Genomic DNA, 21590 nt, shown 5'->3' with positions numbered 1-21590 from the left:
CCGCCGCTCCCTCCAGCTCCCCGCAAAGCCCGCGCTGGATTCCCGCCCGCCGCAGCACGGGCGGCGCGGCGCCGGCCTCTCCCGCAGGGGACACCGCCGTGGGCCGCGGGGACACCCCGCCCGGACAATTCCGCGCCCGCAGGTGCGGCGGCGCTGCGGGGAGGCGGCCGCGGGGAAAGGCGGGTGTGTGTGTGTGTGTGTGTGCGTGCGTGTATATGTGTGTTGTGGGGAGCGGAGTGCGAACACCCAACAGCCGCCACGAAGAGGGTGGGCAGCCCCGCCTGCACCGGGCACGGGCGGAGCTCCCGGGACGCACGTCCCTAGCGCGGTGTGCCCATCCGCATCTCGATCCCAGGGCCCCGGAGCGGAGCGGGATAAGGAATCCCCGCCCCGGTGCGGCGGCCGCGGACCCAGCTCGGGCTTTACCTCCGACAGCGCGCGGCGGCCCACGCGCCTGCGCGCCAGCGCCCCCAGCGGCGGCCGCGGGAAGGGCCGGGGGCTGTCGCGGCCGCCCTATTCCCATTTCCGTTCCCGTCCCCGCCCGCCGGCGCCGAGCTCCCGGCCCGCAGCACTGCACGGTGCCGTGCCCGGTCCCGCCGGCTCCCGCCACCCCTCCGTGCCTCCTCGCGCCCGGCGTGGCGCAGTGCCCGCCCGCGAGCGGGTCAGTGGCAGGTGCCGGTGCGGCACCTGCCACCCTCAGCTCCTCCGGGCTCTGGACGCTGCCCGGCCCGCCGCGGTGAGTTGTGGGCAGCGGCGGCCCGGCGATCTGCCGGCTCCGGCGGGAGCAGTGCCCGTGTCCTCTCCGCTGGGGCTGGAAGTGCTGGGAAGGGCGCTCTCCCGCCTGCGCCGCTCTTGGCGAGGGGTTTGGAGCTTCGCGGCCTCCCTGCTTCCCTTCCTTCGCTCCATTCCCTGCCTCCTTCCTTTACTTCCTCCCCCCTTCCTTCGCCGCCGCGGTCCGGGTGGGAGCGTGTCCTTCTTCCCGAACCCCGCCGTGTGCCTCCTGTTCCCCAGGCGCGCCCCGGGCGCTGCGTGCTGGCAGTTCCCGATGTCTGTGTCATCTGTCCCAGCCCATGCGCGCAGTCCTATCCCAGGAAAGAAGGGGGGAGCTTTAAATGCTCCAGATTAGTTTTTGTTTCATTAGTTTTTGTTCTGCGTAATCTTTTGGTGACGTTAATGTTTCCCGAGGGAAGCTCGCGGAGAACAATTGTTTCTTTCCATGCTGTAGTTTTGCTGTCGAGTTGAAAATAGGATCATTAGCCTGGGAATTTAAAGGTTGAATATAACTCAAAGCGAGGCGCAAAATAAAGCTGGAATGTGCCCAACCCTCGTATAGACGGAACAAAAATGTAAATAATTTTGTGAAGCTCAGACAAGAGTTTGCAATCTTTCTGCAGTTTTCCTAGAATTTTTAATCATCTAAAGACTGAATATGGAACCTGAAAGTGAAGTAAAGAAGCAAACAAACCCCTTTTACTGCAATGTAAGTATTCACTTAAAAAGTTGTCCTAAACCAAGTATGAACGTTCTTTTTTTTTTTCTCTTGAGCAAGCTTGGTAAATAGCATTGGACCTGAACTTATTTTGGTGACTTTGTCATGTTTGACTTGGCTATGTGTTAAGAATGGCTTGTTAAAGTGAATAATATTATGTTTCTAAATAAAGGCATTCTTTTTAGTGGGTGATTAAGTGTAGATCCCATTCAGACCGAAAAACTTCCTGATTTCCCTAGTTGTCAGGTTTATTGCTGTTTTTTTTTTTTTTAAGCGTACTGGGATTTTAAGAGGAGAAGAAAATATTTGGGCTGCTGCTGTTCATTCACGTGAATTTAAACCTAATCTGCTCCCATTCTGAGCTGGCCCAGGCATAAACCAGTTGTGAAGGGGAAGTTTCCCATAGGGAGTGAGGCAGGCCCTGGGCTGATCAGAGTAAGAGTGTTAGTGTGGATGCAGCACTGAGGGGACCTGGCTCACCTCAGGCAGGTATCATGGCTTGTCACAATTATGCCCTGCCTGTGGCTCACCCTTCCTCTTGGATGTGTGAGGAAGGTCTTGGATCTGTCTTCACTTATCCACACATGCCTGCACAGAAAGTGTTATGAGACAGCTGCAGAGTTCTGGAGTATCTGAAATTCTTAGATGATGTGGAGACTCTGGTTCATTCCACTGTGTTTTGGAGGTCTTGGAGCCTTATAAAATTCAGTTTCAGGAGGCTGCTCTAGTTTTTCTTTGAAGTAGTAGTACCTTTGTAGAACTTAAGCTATACCAACAATTTGATAGTAGATCTGTTTTGATATAAGTGGTATTTTGTTTCTCTTGGTCTGTGTGCAATGCTAGAAATACTTCTCTTTAATCTAGATTTGCAAAATCTGGTGTTCTTCTGCATTAAACTTGCAGACTCATTTCCTTGGAGCAAAACACAGTACGGTAAGATCAGCTTTTGAATGCACCTTTTGTCAGATTTTACCGATTCATTTAGCAATAGATTATGGGGTTTGAAATCTAGTTTTTATTGTGGTGGTGAAACATACAATTTCAGATATTTAACTAGTTTTGCTAATTTACTGTCTTCTCTACAATGGTAAAGTAGAACATGGTTTTGTACATTAGTCCTGTCAGAAAATGTTGCAGCTTTATGTCTAGTAAAGACAGTACGTGAGAATACATGGCTGTTAATAATGGGAGAATGGAATTACTTAAATCAAGGACAATCTTCAGAAGAAAAAGGGATGTTTTCCTTTTTTAATTTTAATGTAATTGTTCACCTGAGATAGTCTGTGCTGTTGGTATTAATTGAACTTATATATAATGAAAGCTTTGCATTGTTGTTTTTTGACTCTTAAGTGCCTTTCTTATTTTTTTTTTGGTTGATAACTTGATAATTCAGGTTGAAGAAGCATTGAAAACTCATGGCATGCGTAAGTGCAAGATTTTTTGCTTCCTGTTGTGTTCTGTACCCCGATTTTTCTCCCGACCCCAATGTAGTTGTTCATGAAACAAATGAGAAAGTCTTTTTTTCAAGACTTGTGCTTTAAGACCTGTCTTGTGTTTTTTAATGATATAACTGCCTAATCAATCAGTAATGTGAGCAAGAGGTACTCAAAGTTGATTAACAAGCGCTAGCTAGAAGACTAAAAATCACCTACATTAAATTTTTGAGAAACTCTAAAGAATTCAAGACATTGAGCCCTTCAAAACTTAAAATATAATTTAAAAACCTATGCTTTTTAAAGCGTGTAGAAATACTGTACCTACTTTATACAGTAAAGTTTATACACACTTTGTTTTTGAAAAGGGGTTAATTTGCTTCAGCTAATGAAGATATTTTAATACTTTTAATAGATTTAATAAATGATTAAACCTCCTCTGGGTCTTGATGAACTCGTCTATTTCCAGAAGGAGTGAAGGTGTAACTACATTCGCAATTGTTCTCCTAACTTGGTTTCATGATGCACCAAAATGCCTTTTCAGGTTTCTACAGTTCACTGCTCCTGGAATTTGGTTTGAAAGTTGTTGTTCAAGTCATTGGACCTACCTGATCTCAGAATTTTTGTTTGGACTGTAATGGAAATTTGAGTGATGAAATATTTAGCAGCTGTATGCTTGCTGAAATAAATGTCCTGAAATTCCTGGATGCCCTCAAATGTTTAGAGACATTCGACTTGATTGATCTTCCTCTCTGCCTGCTTCACTGAATTGCCTGACATGAAATAACTTTGTTGTTGTTTAGTGTGAATGTTTTTTGTCCATCTTCTGGAGCATGGTGCTAATGACACCAAGGTTATGGGTTCAGTCTTTGAACAGGACTCAATGATCCTTGTGGGTCCCTTCCAACTCTGAACAGTCTGTGAATCTGTGAAAAAAATCTCTTAGCACATTCAAAACAACTTAAACAGAGCTTAGTTTTCTCATGTCAACAGAAGCTCAGAGTTTTTTTCAAGTAATTAGTCAGTTATTTTACCAAATTATTTTTTATACTAACAATTTTGTTTCCACTTCTGTGGGATTCTTTCGTTTTCTTCTTTGTTGCTTTTTTTTTTGGTTTTATTTTTTATTTAAAACAGAAGGTTGCTCAGGAAAGAAATTGAAAACACCTGTGAAACTTCCTGATTTTGGTAAGAGTGTTTAACATCTCTCCCCAGACCTCCCTCCCCCCTGCAACCCCGCCCCCAAAAAAATAAAAAAGTGGAAGAAATAAAAAATTTTGAGGTACAATACTACAAGTGATGTCCAGATCTTAGCCAGTCATTGGGAATTCATTTCTTTTCATTTTTCTTTCAGTCTGCAGTAATATTTTGTAATAATGCTTAATTTTTGCAATTCAAATTCAATTTAAAAAGAGTGGCAATAAGATTGGGGGGGATAATGTTTCATGATAACTGACCTAATTTGTGATGTGGGACCATGTATGAGCAGCGACTTGTACATGACTCTGATCCTTGTGGGTCCCTTCCAACTCAAAACTGTCTGTGAATCTGTGAAAAAAGCCTCTTAGCAGGTTCCAAACTAAACATAGTTTAGTTTTCTCATATCAGCAAAAGCTCGAAGAGTTTTTTCTAAACTAGTCAGTTATTTTACCAAAATGTTCTTTCAATTGTACTAACAATTTTATTTCCACTTCTTTCAGATTCTTACTTTTGTTTTCTTCTTTTTTTTTTTTTTTTGTGTTAAAACAGAAAGTTGCTTAGGGAAGAAAGTGAAAACACCTGCAAAACTTCCTGATTTTGGTAAGAATGTTTAATGCCTCTCCCCACACGTCCCTGAAAAAAAAAAAGTGGAAGAAATAAAAAATATTGAGGTACAACATTACAAGTGATGTCTGGATCTTAGCAGGTCATTGGGAATTCATTTCTGATCATTGTATTTTCAATCTGCGGTAATAGTTTGTAAATATACTTGAGTTTTGCAATTCAAATGGTTTAAAAAGAGTGGAAATAAGATTGGGGGAAACAATGTTTCATAATTACTGGCTTGATTTGTGATGTGGGATCATGTATGAGAAGGGATTCACTTGTATGTGAATTTCTTACAGTGCCACTTGAGCCAGGGAAGTTTCATGGGCAGACATTGGAACACCAGCTTAATACATGTAAAGATTCAGAACCTGCACTTGGTGAGGGCTTTTAATACTGTAATTGTTTGGTTTTGTGGTATTTCCCTTTAAAGAGTACAGACCAGTTTTTTAAAATGTAAAATTAGGTAATGTGTTACAAAATTTTCTTATGGTTGTACTGAGTACCCAATAGTATGGTTTGGAAGTGACAGATTGTAGTGACAATATAATTGGATTTGGCTTGGAACATATTTGATTAGATATCTCATGTTGACAATATTCTCTAGACACAATCTAAAGCGTTATGACAGAAATGAACTTTAACTTAAGAGATCAATGTGGCTCTTTGCAATTTAACTACCCATCCAGTGGAGGGGAGATAGGAGTTGGCAGAAAGAACAACTAGAGACATATGTTAAAATACATTCTCTTCTAATTAGTTAAAAAATAATTTTTGCTATTATTTTTTACCATTTAAAAAAAATTGTTGAGTCCTATGTGGTAAGCATAAGACACCCTAAAAGCATTAGTTTTAGACCTTTGGTGTTCAAAAAGTCTAGACACCCAAAAGATAAAATATCTGATGGTTCCAAAAGTCTTCATTGATGTATTTGACATGCAGTAGTAATCTTTTCCATATATGTCAACACTTTAAGATCAGTTCTTTTGCATCCAGCGCTGATGATTTTTTCCAGCAAACATAAAATTTCCTAAGTTGTTTGTTTGTTTTTTTCAATGCAGGACTTAATTACATAATAGAATATCGATCAAAAGACAATGTTCCTTTTCTCTATGAATGTCAACTATGTTACTGTAAAACAGGACTGTGTAACATGTTCATGCATGTTTGTGGTTCCAAGCACAGACTGGCATTCTTGGTAAGTTGTTTTGTTTGATTGATTGATTGATTGTTTTAATGTAATGATTTAAGGAGAGCATTTGTTAGTCATACTTTGATTTTTAAAAAAATCAAAATTAAGGTTTTACATGAGCTTCTGTGAGAATCTTGGTATTGCAGTTGTGCAGCTGTGATGAATAGACTTAAAATTCTTCTCATCAGTAATGTGTATGTATGTCTGTCCATTGCTTGATACTGAGTTTAGTTTATTCTGTTTTGGTCGATCAATAATGAAATCTATAGCTAAAATGGACTAGAGATAGAGGTTTGACTGATTTTTGTATTATGTAAGAGAACAGTATCATTGAAGAAACTATTCCATCTTTCAGATGCTTTGAAAGGAACATATTTATAAATGAACATGATGTATATTAGAGAATGTGATACATATTAGGTTATTAGATAGAGTGACTTGGAATTAGAGTGGGGGGAAAACCCAACTCCTATTCTGTTTTGAGGCTGTACAAGAAATGTCTGTTCTGTTGCTTGTTTTATGACAAAGATCTTGAGATTAGTGTCAGCTCACAAACATTCAAACATGTTATAATTTTCAATATGTTTAGAGAATTGAGGCTCTCCAGTCTCTGAATATTTGGGGGGTATATTGGCTTAGGATGGGCTTTAACAAAACTGAGAGAGCAATATTGTGAAAAGTATTTTGATGCTCTCCATAAAAGTCTCTCAGAATTGGTATCATGTTGAACACATCTTTAAGTCACAGACAGCTGAGTTCACATAGTATTTTGGGACAGCTTTAGGCCTAATGTTGGGTGTGCTGCTGTGAATCTGCAGTGATGTCTTTCATAAACACTATGCTGTTTCTGGTCATTCATTCATTCAGAAGAGCATACTGAATTTTGATGTTCTCAGCTATTGCATTTCTTGCTTACTTGGAACTGTTTCATGCAATTCTGAATCTTACACTTGTTAAGTGCATCTCTGCTAAATTCTTAAATACTATAATATAATAAGTCACGAAGGATAACTTTTAAGTTGTGCACTTGAGCTGGATTACCCTAGGTAGCAGAAGAGTCAGGAGACTAAATGACTGGAATTTGCTCTGCTGGAAAAGGAGCCTGGGGGTCCTGGTGGATAACAAGCTCAAGATAAGTAGTGTAGCTTGGTGTCAGTGAAGGCTAGCAGCAAGCTGAGCTCTACTAACAAGGGTACAGCCAGTAGATCAAAGGAAGTGATTATTCCCCTGTTCTTGATCCTTGCTAGGCCATATCCAGGGTATTGTGTTCAGTTTTGTGCTATTGCAGAAAGGAGGCTGTTTATGAAATTGAGCTAGTCCAGTGGAGAGCTGCCAAGATAGTCAGGGGCTGAAGCACACTTGTTCTATGAAGAGAAGTTGAGGTGATTTGATTTCTTCTGGCTGGAGAAGAAAAAGGGTCAGAGGGATCTAACAGTAACGCTCCAGTACTTCAGAGGAGGTTATTAAGAAGGCAGAACCAGACCCTTTTTGGAGCTTCTTGGCAGGAACATAAATTCAAGCAGGGGATTTTCCTACATGACATAAAGAAGCTTTTTGCTGTGAGGGCAGTCAAGCATTGGAGCAGGTTGTCCAGAGAAAGGGGGAAATCTCTCTCTCCAGAGGTTTGTAGATCCACGCAGGCAAAGCCTGACACACCCAGTTCAGCATTCAGTGTCAACCCTATTTTGAGCTGAAGATTTGGCTTCAATTCCCTAAATTATTCTGTGTGTAACTATTTTAATAAGTTCTGCTATGTATATGTAGAAATTGATTTATCTCCTGTGATTATTAACTGTGCTAGATCTAGAAGAAGTTGTGTGACTTAAGGACTTGCATTTATTTTCTAGAGACAACATTATCCAGAGATAGCAGAATCTGATGAATTTAAGGGTAAAGGCCCTGAACTAACCAAAAGAGTTAGGGAAATTGCATTAACAATTGAGAAGAAAGAAGGAAGAAAACAAATACAGGTACATTTCTCTTAAGAATTCCAGAAGCTTTATATTTAATAAAGGAAAAAAAAAAGTAATTTCCATTATGGTGGGCAGATTTGCTTTGGAAGGTGGGAAAATCTTGCTTTTTTAACCTTCTTTACAAGTGTTTTTTCTCATTTTAGTAATTTTTCCAGGATTATTCTGGACAAAATTTCTCTGAGTGTACAAATAACGCAAAATATATATTCTAATATTTAATCAATTCTCAGCTGTTTGCGTGTGTGTAAAATAAGTTGTTTTTTTGTTGCTAGGAAACTGCCTTTATAACTTTTCTGAGTAGTTTCTGCTTTGTAAGCAGCTTGTGGCAATTCTCAAGGAAGCCAGGTAAAATTTCTCATAGTACAGATGCAAGTGTGGGAATTTTCAGGTTGACATGAGATAATCAGCAGTGCTGTGGCATCACAGAAGTGCCATAAACTTAAATTCTTTGGGAGCTGCACCCTTAGAAACACATTCATGTGGGGATATCTTCATATTGCTCTCTGTTGATACTTACTTACACTGCAGCAGTATTTATAATACCTTTATGTGGTCAGGATATTGGTGAAGTTTCTTCTTGAGGTGCACCTTACCACCAGCTGATTCATGACAAGCTTATTGAGGCGCTCACTGTTCTTCGTGGTACATGTTAAATTTGTTTTCTCCATCAACTTCAATTTCTGTCAGCACCCTGCTTGTTAAGCAGTGTTTCCTGACAAGATCCCTAGCTAATGCTACTTCATGTGCATAGATGTCTCCTTCTAAAGAGGAGCTCCCAAGGTTCCTATGTTAGAGCTGGCAGTGTCCTGCCCATTCTGTGTGATACTATCACACTTAGGTTCAAGGATTAGAGCCTGCTCTGATCCTACCCTTTTCTGATAAAAAACAAGTATGGGTATATTGGAAGATCAAGTCAAGAATGAATGCTGTAGAAGGGAGAGATTTCAGATTATCAAATCCATTCAGTCTGTCCTTCATTTTTAACCTCTGCTTAAAAAGAAAAGCAACTGACTGTTGGCAGCAACATTTTCATTTGACTTACTTGAATTTCTTCTTGACTTGAGATTGTTTATTTTACTTGAGATTTATGTTCATAGATATGTAAATATTTACTTCCATCTGTATTTTGTAGACCTTTTTGTTTTTCTAGGTAGTTCATTACCTCCATAGCAATCCATTCTCGATGTAAGGAACTTTTAAAAAGCATGTGCAGCCTTGTTTAATTTTGCTGCCATATCTTCTGAAACCAGCTGTTTAATTTTCTTTTTTTTTTTTTTTTCCTAAGCTCTAGAAGAAATTTATTTCTGATAAATAAATGTCCAGGTATCTAACTTATTGACACGTATTTTACACTGCTGGTCATATATTCCTAAAAAAATTAAAATTAATGCTGATGAAATATCTAGAAAATAATTTTATCCACAAAATAACTAACATAATTTTTATTTTTAGGTTGTTATAGGTGGTCCAAAAAGAAGGAGATGGCTAGAATGTAAGTGTGCTCAGTGAGGTGCAAATTGTCCACTTCTAATTTGGCCCTCCTTTGATATAAATCAACCAGGGTAGTCTCTGCAGTGCCAGATACTCACCAGCATTTTGGTGAACTGGACAAAAGGAGCAGGTTGGGGCTCTATGCTAGTAGTTAATTTTCAGTACAGAACTCCACACAGAATTCCTAAAGCACAGCTATAGCTCTTATCTCTGAAAGAAAAATTTTTGTTTTACTAGCCATTGATACTCACAAAATTGTAGGGATGTGGTATCTGTGAGATTTCCCCACTCAGTTAATGTTTTAAAACTCATTGTAGGTACAGTGTTGTCCAGCTGGACAGACAGTATGACTGAATGCCACTTGGGCAAATGGCTAAACTTTGCTGTGATTTGCATTACCTGAAAAATAAAGATCTGAATTAAAACTAAGGTACTTAATTTTAATGTATATTAGCATGTAAGTGGTACCATAAAATAACTCAGTAGAAGTAATGAGATCATCTAAATTAGCGGTGTTGTGCTCCAAAGAGAAAAAATAGCCATTTTGAATCTAAAAAAGTGGTGTGAAATAAGCTGAGTCCTAGTCAAATTAGATTTCTTGACTGTAACCTGTTGGTTAATGTGTCTTATTTTGCATGTGACTTCGTAGCGTTCTACTACATTTATAGTATTTACATATTTTAGGAGATGCAAGCATGTAATTACAACCAGGCTATAAAATACTTTAAACTTTGTTGCCGATTTATAGTTCGTATTTAATATGGTGTCACATAATAATACTTATAAAATAATTCTTGGGGTTTGTAAGTACTATTGCATAGAAGCAGAGCTAGGTGAAATTGAAGTGCAGTAGTAGAACCACCCTCTATCAAGATAATGTCCATTGTGCTACATTTCAAGCATGTTTGTTTAGCTCTCAGTGCAGAGGACAGCCCTTCAACAGCTAAAGTTCAGCATGTGGATGCGCCCCTTAGTAATGCAGAAGAAACAGATAATAAAGATGGGAAACTGACAGAGCCTATGCAAGGTAGGAAGAGAAATTATTTCTTTTATTGATTTTTAAAAAAAATTTCACCAGTGCATGAGTTATTTACTACTGCATGTGCCTGTTCATGGCTTCCACAGCTGAGTTATAAAGGTGAATTTGCACAGTTGGGTGGATGGCCTTGGGGTCTGTGGCAAAGGAAGGAATAATCCCAGTGTTTGTGAAGAAAACGTTCTACTTCTACTGATTTTTTATGTTAAATTTTTATTTTTCTTCTTCATAAGATACCTTACTTCCACCTTTAGGTTTTATTGATGTTGTCTTTCAAAGTATTTTTTGTTTAGAATATTTTTAAAATTAAAACACTGGAAAAACATCACTTAATATACTTTTTTATTGTTTTAGATGAAAATAATGTTCAGGAGGAGAATGAAGAAATGCAGGAAGAACAGGGAAAACCAGATGAAAAAGTTGAACCTAATAATGCTATTGAAAGCAGCAAAGGCAACAACTCAGAATGGTAAAAGAAAAAAAGCACCACCTTCAAACCCCTTTAAATTAAATTAAAGGAAATTGTGCATCACTATTGTCTGTATTGGATTTGCAAAGTAAAATCCATGTCTTCTGAAATTGTGCTCAGCTGTAAACTTATGTAATCGACAGAAAACCTGGTGTATGTAAAGTGACCTCAGACTTTGCTCTGGATGCAGCTGGCTCTTGTATTTAACTGTTATCTTAAGGTATAGTTGTCATGTGCTGCTCAAAATGTTCCAAAAGTATGTTTCCTCATGGTTTAAAACTGCCTCTTTTACAGGTTCGTGTCAGATAGTTAAAGTGGTATGCAAACTGATTTTGGTAGGGAAATACAATCAGTAGTAGTTGAAACTACTGGGGGGTTTCTCCTTTACAAATGATTTTGTGGAGGAACAAGTGTTTCAAAGGAGCAGCTGTGTTCTAAAATGGTGAAACTGTGCTTGCTGCTTGTGGGCATCTTACTAGTAACAGAGTTGTGTGTTGAGTAACCTTCAGCCTTTGTGTGAGGAGGACATCTCCAGCATTGGTCATCTTCCTGCCACACCATGAGCCACAGGAGTGCAATTGATAAGGGATATACAGGCAGTAACCCAGACACAGGACTTTTGTTCCAATGATTTAGTTACTTGGTTTTTCCTTAATGGTATTCCCATGGAATGTGTTCTAACTTTAAACCAGTAGTATCTCTTCCAGACATGGAGGGCTAACACTTTTTGCTTGTTAAAGGAGAAATTTTCGTGTTCCTGAAGTACATATTTTCAGACTTGCCTCTCTGTGGAACAATCATTATGGAAAACAATGAGTTGAAACCAGATTCAAGTCCAGGTTTATGAATCTTTGCGTTTACTTATTGGCTTTCAAATAACTAACAGTTCTGAATCAGAACCAGTTCGTGAAAACATGAAGAGTAGGAAATGGATAAAAGCTCAGCTATCCACTTCTGGAGATGCTGAGGACTATTTCTGCCTGGTACTGATCTTCATTGTGCAGTCTTGTACTTTTAAATTTCAAGAATAGCTTCCTTTGGAATATCACTTAATGTTTTTCTTTTAATCTGGCTCAGATGGATTCTGGGTGACTATAAACAGCCAGGTGTTTCAGTGACAGACTTTCTTGGAAGTTAGTTGCTAAATTAGGGCTTCAGCTTGTTCCTTTCCTATTTATTTATCTGTTTTTGTGAGATTGCTGAGAAGAGATGAACTTAATATATAGTGTCTTAAAAGAACTAAGATCACATCCTCATTGACAGCTTGTTTCCACTTAGAGATTTTTGCAATGCCTGTCTGAGAATCTCTATGACTCCTCATTTCTTTGTAGTTAAGTTTCCAAACAAACAGTCATCTGAAGATGTAAATTATTTTATCATCACCTGCTTTTACCAAACTTTTGATTCCTAAGAAACATTTCAAGGCAGAAGAGGGCTTAGGCTTGGAAGTCATATGGTTTTGTTTAATTTAAGAAACACCCAGCCACACTCAGCCCTGGTTCCTGAGCTTGCAAAGGGATGGAATGTAGCTGTAGTAGTTGTAATGGCAGAACAGCACAAACATGGCACAGGAATGTTTTGCCATATGAATATTTTTCTGCCCATTATTTGGTGACTGCATTGTAAAACACTGATTTTTTATAACTGGATTTTTTAAAGGCTAGTTTGTGAAGTGCTGATAAAAATCCAACTGTAATTAGGAGCCTTGTCTTGCTGCAATGTGTACAAAAATCTTACAGCTATTGCCACCAATGTCAAGCTTTTTTGTTAACTCTGGGCTTTAGAGCTTATGTGCTAGATGATCACACTGAAACAAACCCACACTGCATAAATAATTTTTATGATGATCTGGGATGACTGGGATTTCTCTGAGGAAATAATATGTGACCTTTCTTTCAGAGTGTGTCAGAGCTACTGTAGTAGTAGTGTGTCAGGAATTTAAACTGATTATCAGTTATTGGCTGGCTACACATTTTTGCTGGATCAGCCAACTGAATGTTTTATTTATTTTATTTTAAGGTGTGAGAGCAATAAACAATCAGAGGAAGAAAACAAGGAAGCTCAGGTGAATATTCTTCTGTTAATGGGTTACTCCAGTTTCCAAATAGTTGGGGGAATAATTAATTTATGATTGGCAAGGGTGTTTGCTTATTCAATATTATTCCCAGTAAATAACCTACAAAGTTAATAAGGCAAAACTATTAACAACAAGGTTTTTTTGTTATGAAAACCTATGTGCACATTTCATGACAGCACAAACAATTTGAATTTTTAAAGTAACCATAATTATTTTTGTTTATTCATATTTACTGCATATAACTGATCTAAGGACTTCTTTCTTTTTACATAAAACAGCAAGAATTTACAGCAGATCCTGAAGAATTCACTAGTCAAGAAGAACTGTTGGGTTATTTGGTGAGTGTTAAATCATACCTTGCAGGATAATTTTTGGAAGAAAAATTTAAAAACTAAGGAATGAAATCACTGGTTTGCTAAGTCTAAAATGTAGCAAGTAATGAAAGACAGAATGTAGGCAGTCTTGTAATCTAACAGATTACCATTTTGCCAGAAGGCAGGATTCAGAATAAAATGAATGTCACTGAATTTATAATGTGTCTATTAATTTTCAAGTTTCTAGACATTGCTTTTGCCAAAATATTAGTTTACTGTCAGAGGAATTACTTGCATTGAAAATTCATTTTTTTCAACTATATCTTAGCTTCACTCATTAACTACGTGTTTAGGTAATATGACCTTTTTAAACTTTATTTCACCTTTGTTTCTATAACTGGTCTATAATTTTCAAATGAGGAATTTGGAAAGGTGCAATTCAGTAACAGAAAGAAGCAGAATGAAGACAAATATCAGAGATTAGTAGAAAGGAAAGGAGGGATTTTTAAGAAATAAATTACAAGTTGTGTATTTAAAACAGGGCTCCCCCACCACCATGGCCCAGAGTGCCATAACTGTAAAATCTGCCTCTCTAAAGTAAGTGTCAGTACACTGGAATTCTGTTCAGTTGTTGAAAATGTGTATTGTGTACGCACACACAGCAGTGATACAATCAGTAACAGTGGAAAGCTGTCAGTTTCCAGTTGTTAGATGTATCAACAGTTGTGATCTTGCATACAGAAATGGTGATTTCCATAAAAGCACTGAAAAACTCTATGGAAATCTTTGCTGATAGTTGCTTGACTGATCTACTACATGGTAATATAGGCAGTATTGACACTATCATAAAATGGTTTTGTCCTCTTTTTTTTAATAGGGAATTATTAGGTATAGAGATTATGCCTTGTTAATAAAACTTGAATTTGTTTTAAGGCATCTTCTTTCTTAGTGTGATTGTCCTCAAACTGTTGGGAATGTGATTGGAACAGTGTTCTGTTTTGGAAAGTGTGAAAACCGTTTATTTTTGCATCTACAGTAATTTTGTGTTTTTATTGTTCTTGGATTCAAAAGTTTGTTATGTGGTGAAAAGTAATTTTACAGGTATCTTTTTTGCACTTGCTGTTTGTGTTCTGTAAAGCTGTCCAATAATTTTCCATACTGTATTCTTTTATTACCTCCTAGCAAAGATATCCTTGCTGCAATTTACTCTTCTTTTTCCAGCTAGCTTTTGACAAGATCTTCCTTAAATATAACTTGTGTAAACCAGGAGACAGAAATACTATTAGTGTTAAAAATGTAATACAGTCCCTGTTACGCTGTCTCATATGAACTTAATGCTAAATTTCTATTACTTATTTTCCATTGTCTGGTGTGTTTAAAGGTGTTTGTTTCTAATCCAGAAGACTTTGAGCTGTTAGGACACATCTGGAATTCTTTGCTTTGTCCCCAGGAGAGTGTTTTCAGCAGAACTTTCTTGGTATAGACAAGAGGATGATATATGTAGCCCTCTCTGTGAATGCTGTTGGTGCTAGAACTTGCTTCCCTAGTAGAGCTTCACAGCTTCAAGACTGCTTTTTCCTTAGACTTTTAGGGAAAAAGAAGGTTAATGTAAAGCAAGGCAGCATGTACATTTAAATCCAGTCATATTCTGGCTTTTTGCTATATTCTAGAGAAATAGGTTATGACTATATTGCCTCAGGGAAGGTGTACACATTCATTTGTATGCAGGCATCTTGGCAAGAGATCAAAATACTTAAGGATTTTGCATTATCTTCTATATATTTCCAGGCATATTTTTGTGTTATTCCTTTTCAAATGATTGTGTTGGGTAGCTGCATCTTCCTTCTCTTAGGTTTCTCTTTCATTCTACTTTCTTTCCCCCAGTTTATGAGATTAAAAATAAAAACTGTGTTTGCTTTGGAATTCCATCCAAGTCTGACAGAAGGGTGGAGACACAGAGCAAATGAGGTTCCTGCAGGTTTGTTTATAAATTTTGATACTTCAGTTTTTCTGAGGAAAAATGTTTTATGGTGTGTTGTTTTGTTTCTTTTTTTTTCCCCTAGCAAAATTTTGAGATACTGAATGAAGATGATGCTTCATTTATCCTGAAAGTTACACAGACTCTCACAAATGCACTGGTGGAATATCGTCAGCAGGCTGCATCAAACAAAGTAATGTGGATTTTGTTTTGGTTTGTTCTGCAAACCTGTAGATTCCTGTGATTGTGCATTTTTATTATTATAGATGATACAATAAACCAAAAAATGCTGTGGAGTTTTGCTCATTAAATACATAAATTTTGGTAGTGATGATAGGGTAAAATTTTAGCTTTTCTGTTGACAAGTCTAATTTCTGCTCAATGGTGCTTGCTTATTTTTTATTGTCGATAGAGACTAAAAATCATATTGTCACTTATTTCCCATGCTTTTCCTCCCATCTCAGTTTTTCTGCTACTTTTGCCCATTTTTAAGTTAAGCTTTTCTCATCTCTACTGACTTGCATAACAGTCCTGTTGTTTATCCTGTTTCTGTTCCCAGGCTTCCTTTTATTCACCATGTAAGCACGCATCAGTGACGTGATTATTTTTTTTTTTCTTATACAACTTCTGCTCCTGCTCTTTGGACTGTTCTTTCTGAGGTCTCATTCTTCTTCCATTATTAGAAACCCAGTTTTTCCCCTCTCTGCTATTACTTGTGACTGACTTAGCTTTACATAGGCAGTACACATGGAGGTGTTTAGTGTACTTCTCTGAGGGTGCTGACATGTTACAAAACAATGAAGTTCTAACTGAAATAACTTCTAACCTATAAGGTGTGGAAGACCAAAATGTTTTCCTACATTAGGCCTTGTTAGGATTCTAAACGGTGATCTTTCAACTGTTAATTTTTTAGGTAAATCTTCTATTTTGAGTGTAAAATGCTTCCTTTTTAGAGCTGACAAGTTGAGAATTAGGCTCAATGACTATCACTTCATTGCTTAATATAGAGCTTTTTCAGACATAGAGAGACAGTGACAGTGTGTACAGAGAAGCTATTAGCCCTATGATTTGCAAAGAAATACTTGATTTTTCAGATTTGGTAGCAGAAATACTGGTCTTTTATTTTGTTAGTGATCATTAAAAATGTAGTAGTTCATTGTTCCAAGAAGTTGTCCTGACGAGATTTTAATTTTTTTTTTTCAACTCATAGGACCACTTAGGTGCTGGATATAATGGAGAACCAGAACTAGAATATTCCACAGAACAGCCTGGACCAACTTCAGCAGATATTAATGACTCTGACACTGGTAATGTTGGCTTTGCAGTCTTTAATATGGTTTAATCTTAATATTGAACGTTGTAAAAATGATAGTAAGCCTTTCTTCCTGCTTTTCTAAAAGCAGTGTTTAAGAGTAGAATAAAGCCAGAGTCAAGTAGCATAAATGATTAGTTTTGGGTTTTTTCCCCATTTTCTACTAATATTACAAAGAGAAGACTTTTATTAAAACACATTGATCCTACTTAACTATAGGATTTGGGGAGAAATTGAGTTAGTACCAACTCTGACTGTCCTGTGTCTGTGTTCAAAGGTACCTGTTTCTAAGGAGACTTTCAAAGTCTCTTTGAATTTTTCACACCTCCCCCCCCCCATAATTTTTTCCCTTCTTGATGGAGGAGATGTTTCCTGCAGGTTTAGTCAAATCAAGATGTTAGTAGAAAGATGTGTGGCAGAGGATGGATAATTCTCTTTAAAACCTGAATACTTCAGCTACTTGGGCTCAGTATTTCTGATGAATTTTTTCAAAGAATCCTGGATTTCTTGGAGGTCATTTTCTTCTGATAGAAACAAATGGCTGTTTTTCTTAAACTTAGGAAGTACAATCCTATGCTTGGAAAGCCAAGATACCTGGAATACTAGTGAAGCTATTCTGTATGATTTTTTTTCCTGTACTTTGTCAATTTTCTAGTTTTTCTGGAAAGTTTAGCTTTTGAAAACCTTAATTTTTGCAATGGTAATACCAAAACTTGCAGTGACTTTGAATATATGAGATTTGAGACTTTTATTCTGGTTTTGTAAGTGTAATAAAATAGCTTTCACCTACCTCCCCACCCTTGTTTCTCCAGGATTTTCTGTAACTGGACAGCTTTCCTGACTCTTGGTTTGAAAATGCAGCAAAATCAGGTGTGATCAGTACCAGCAATGCTGCTGTGCCAGACTGGACATGCTTGCTTTGAAAAGCCCTATTTAGAGAAATAAGTGGTGAAGTCTCTTCAGAATCCTCTTTTACTGACAAACAGTATTTCCCTTCTTTAGACTATTCAAGCAGCTGGTCAGCTAAGCAGTTCTTACTAGCCAATGAAGATGAAGCCCAGAACTTTTCAACTGGCTCTTTGGAAACAGCATATGAGAACAACTTCACAACTGAGTTTTTGAACAGTGTAAGAAACATGAATGCTGAGGAAGTTACTGATGCCCTACACAAAATAGCAGCATCAAATCCAGCTTTTAGAGGTAATTTGCATACATGTGTACACACAAAGACATACACATATATAAACATATACATAACATCATTTATTAGCCCTGGGAAATATTAAGGACTTATATGGGTCGAAGAACTTTGAGTTATTAAGGAGGGTTGGAGAGAATTCTTTTTTCCCACCCTCTAACTTTTGCAGGATCCAGTTTAGGAATGGTAATTCAGAATAGCAGCTTTCCCATACAGGCATTAGTAATTGCTGTTTTATTTTTTTTTTAATTCTTCTCTCGTTTTTGCATAGTAACATTTCCATGGCGAGAGACAGTAAACTAAAACCAAGTATATTGTTATTAGAAAATTAGAATCTTCTCTGAGCTGTAAGTGGAGAAATGCTAGTTTCGTGAATAGCAAAGTGAAGAATTTTTTATTTACCAGTTCCTGAAAGAAGCGTATTTGCACATTATTAGAAATAATAATGAATCAGAGACAAGTAGTCTCCCTTTTGCTTACAACTTTCTAAAACTTTCTAAAAAGTGTCAGCTATTAAACCTTCCCATGTCTTCAGTCAAGTACTGCTCTCTCTTCAGAAGCTTCCTGTGGATGTTACTAAGCTTCTCAGAGTGTGTAACCTCATAAGGTTAAAAAAAGAACACTAAAGATGAGTACATTGTAGGAAAACTTACAGTTTCCAGGCACATAGTGATTGTTCTCTGTTAAGGTATTTTTCTTTTAATAAGGAAAGATCCAAAACACATCTCAGCATCTGAATGTTTCAGTATAACATGTATTTTTAAATAAATTTTATCATAAAATTGGTTGTTTCTTGATTTTGTTTGTTTCTTTGCCTTTAACTAAGGAATTGATATACCAAATGTTATAAGGATCCTGACTGAAAGTGGAACTCTGAGGGGACCAAGCAATGGCAGCACACAGTAACATGGCACTTAAAAGAGATACTGTAGCAATGTTTACTTTCTGTAAGTTTGTTGTTTTACTTCATTTTACCTCAGTGGAGTTATTTTGTTTTACATTTAAGTTTTGTACAGTGTTTTTTATATTAAATTAATAATTTGGTCTTGATATTCTTGTTGTTTATTTTTCCATTTAGCTGAAAGTTCTGTATTGTGGAAAGGTTGTAAAACTCATTCTTTCTGTGTTAAAACAGCTTTTTAAAACAGGAAACTTGCTTTCTTCATTATTCTTAAATATTGTACATTGACACTCTGAACTTTTCTTAATGTTGATTCTTTTACAAAGAATTATCAGCAGAATGAACTACTGCACTCAGCAGTACAAACTCATCCTACAACAAATGCTTGGAAGTTATTCCCTGTGGCTGCTGGGACTGACGAAAAACCCTTTGTAATCAAAAACACTTTCCCATATAAGGGTTATGAACAGGTCTCCAGCTTTTTTCCTAAGATTAAAAATAATAATAAAGTCAGTGCTGTCAGTCTCATGCTGAGATGAGAAGTGCCTGGATTATAGCTGATTTAGGGATCATAGAAGTTCAGCAAAGTTAATAGAAGTTAGGTATATTTTGCAAATTTAGAGATATTTCCCAATAGGAAATATTAGCAGGCTCTGGCTAAGAGGCACTGATGTGGTGGCAAAAGTATCTTCTGTCTTTTATCCTGCCAGTATGAGAATGAAATGAAAGCTGGCTTACACTGTCCTTCAGGCTCTTTTAACACGAACTTTCTTCCAACTAAAGTAATACTGGTTCTGGCTGAATGTACATGTCTATATATTAATGACTTCTCCTTTTGTAGGAGGGTGAAAAAACATTTTGAATGGTTATAGATTAGTTTGCTTGGGAAAAAGTATTTTTTTAAAGTGATTAAAATTCACTTCCTGCTTGTGATGCTGGGTAGCATTCAGTGGTTCTAATTAAAGCTCTTCAGCTTTGCAGCCAAATACTGGTGTAACTTAGGCATGCTGGGGCCAGATGGCAAATGAACTTTTTAGTGTTAACTTACATTTTTTTTTCAGAGCTGGATGGAATTTGAGAATTCTCATCCTGATGGTTTCACATCATCATACCATGGAATGCAAGATGCAGTAAAACTAAGGTAACAAAGAAAGCAGCAACAAAAATTATGAGTTTTATTATGTGAACAGACCCAGGAAGGAAAACAGTTCACAGAAAAATTAAAACACTGTGTTTTTAAGAAACTCTGAGGAATTTCTGGAATGCATCTAAATTTGTTCTTATCAGAGGCAGAGATGGAACCAGAGTTCTTACAGTTCATTTACTCTGTATAGGAACAGTGTTAATGCCTCCTTAATGGAGGTGAACAGCAAAAATTCTGAATTCTGAAAATAAAAATAGAAACGTCTTTTTCCTGTTTGTTTTCAAAATACAGAACAATCTTTGTATTAAAATAACAAAATCAGAATATTCAGCTGTTGTAAATGACCATCTCTGAGACAGCTTCTTTTTCCTCTTACTGTGGAATCATTCCAAGTGGAAATAAAGTTACAATAAAGTTGGAATAACTTGGATTTGAGATGGATTTCTTTGCTTGGGTGCAGGAGGAGTATGCTGAAAAAGGAGAGACCCCTAAATCTGTAGTACACTGACATAAAATGATTGGATGGTGTGCTGCAGAGTGCTGCTGTGCCTCTCAAAGACAGCTGAGAAACCTGAACTGGGTAAGAGTCAGCAAGTGTACGCTTCTGAAATAATTTTCAAAGAACACAGTCCAACATAGTCCATTCAGCTGTACAATTTTTTTTTTTCCCTTTCTTACCTGGTGCAAATAGAGGCTGAAGAAGCATTGTATTATTTTGTTCTTGTATCTGCCTCTGTTTTGTGATGGCTTGGTGTATTCTTCTACCAATAGAAAACTGTATATTTGTTCCAAAACACATTTTAATGTTTTATTTGTGTCAGTACTGCACAGTAAGGGAAAAAAAAGTATTATCTTTACTGATAATACTTAAACAATGCTATTGACAGTATTTAATATTATACATTTTTGGTTTCTCACAATAACAGCAAGGCAGACTTCTGAGGTAACTAGAGAATTAATAAAATTAAAAGTTGAGCAATAACAAAAATTAAACCAAGAGAAAATTAATTTTCTGTAAAGCTTCATCTAGGTTTTACATATTTTACTGAGACCAGAGAGTTTTGTGGAAATTATTTTTAACAAAAAGCTGCAGAACTCCTCACAGAAGGCAGAAAAGGGAAGGGAGAAGATGTTCACAGGTTAATTGACAAGATATTAGAAGTCTAGAGCATGCAAGTGCAGAGTTACCATCTGGTGTGAATTGAGACGTTGTAGACAGGTGTGGAAACATCCTCCTCGTTTGTTGCTTCCTGGGTCTCCCAGGGTTTTGCACTCTCTGGTGTGGGAATTCGTTACCCCTTTGGAGCAGCAAGCTTTATCTGGGTACGCAAGTCCAAAAGCCTGCAGCATGCCTTCTGGTTTATATGTGAAATAATAACAATAACCTCAAATGCCAATGCTGACTTTGCAGTGCCTTCACTGGAAGAATCACAGAATCAATTAGGTTGGATAAGGCCTCTGATCAAGCCTAACCCATGACCCAACACCATCATGTCAACTGAGCTGTGGCACTCCTGTCTTTTCTTAAATACCTGCAGGGATGGTGACTCCATCACCTTCCTGGGCAGTCCATTCCGATGTTCAACCCTTTTCAGAAGAGAAATTCCTCCTGATGTCCAACCTAAACTACCCCGACACATCTTAAGACCATGTCCACTCATCCTGGTGCCAATTGCCTGGGAGAAGAGGTGGACCCACGCCTGGCTACACTCTCCTTTCAGGTGGTTGTAGAGAGTGATGAGCCCCCCCCCCCCCCCCCCCCCCCCCTCCACCCAGC

General features: G+C 37.8%; 1 protein-coding gene across 4 annotated transcripts; it reads left to right on the top strand.

Moving 5' to 3' along the window:
• Positions 1-595: 595 nt before the first annotated feature.
• Positions 596-21490, top strand: LOC132331932 (uncharacterized). 4 transcript variants are annotated; one of them, XR_009487708.1, is made up of 21 exons: positions 596-736; positions 1395-1480; positions 2354-2422; positions 2883-2913; positions 4060-4110; positions 4672-4722; positions 5028-5108; positions 5790-5926; positions 7768-7890; positions 9346-9385; positions 10298-10411; positions 10775-10889; positions 12909-12954; positions 13245-13304; positions 15344-15451; positions 16469-16565; positions 17573-17770; positions 18595-18715; positions 19731-19810; positions 20274-20393; positions 21352-21490. XR_009487708.1 is itself a non-coding variant. In XM_059855887.1 (19 exons), the coding sequence occupies exons 2-18, from the start codon at positions 1430-1432 to the stop codon at positions 18672-18674; spliced, it is 1452 nt and encodes a 483-aa protein (XP_059711870.1). In that variant the 5' UTR covers positions 596-736; positions 1395-1429; the 3' UTR covers positions 18675-18715; positions 19731-20237. The 4 variants fall into 4 exon arrangements, 2 of the variants coding, with proteins under 2 accessions (XP_059711870.1, XP_059711887.1); XR_009487707.1 differs by lacking the exon at positions 21352-21490 and having other exon boundaries at positions 20274-20607; XM_059855887.1 differs by lacking the exons at positions 20274-20393; positions 21352-21490 and having other exon boundaries at positions 19731-20237.
• Positions 21491-21590: the final 100 nt, after the last annotated feature.

Source organism: Haemorhous mexicanus, chromosome 1 (assembly GCF_027477595.1).
Source record: "Haemorhous mexicanus isolate bHaeMex1 chromosome 1, bHaeMex1.pri, whole genome shotgun sequence".
Lineage (NCBI taxonomy): Eukaryota > Metazoa > Chordata > Aves > Passeriformes > Fringillidae > Haemorhous > Haemorhous mexicanus.
This window is presented reverse-complemented; position numbering and strand designations above follow the sequence as displayed.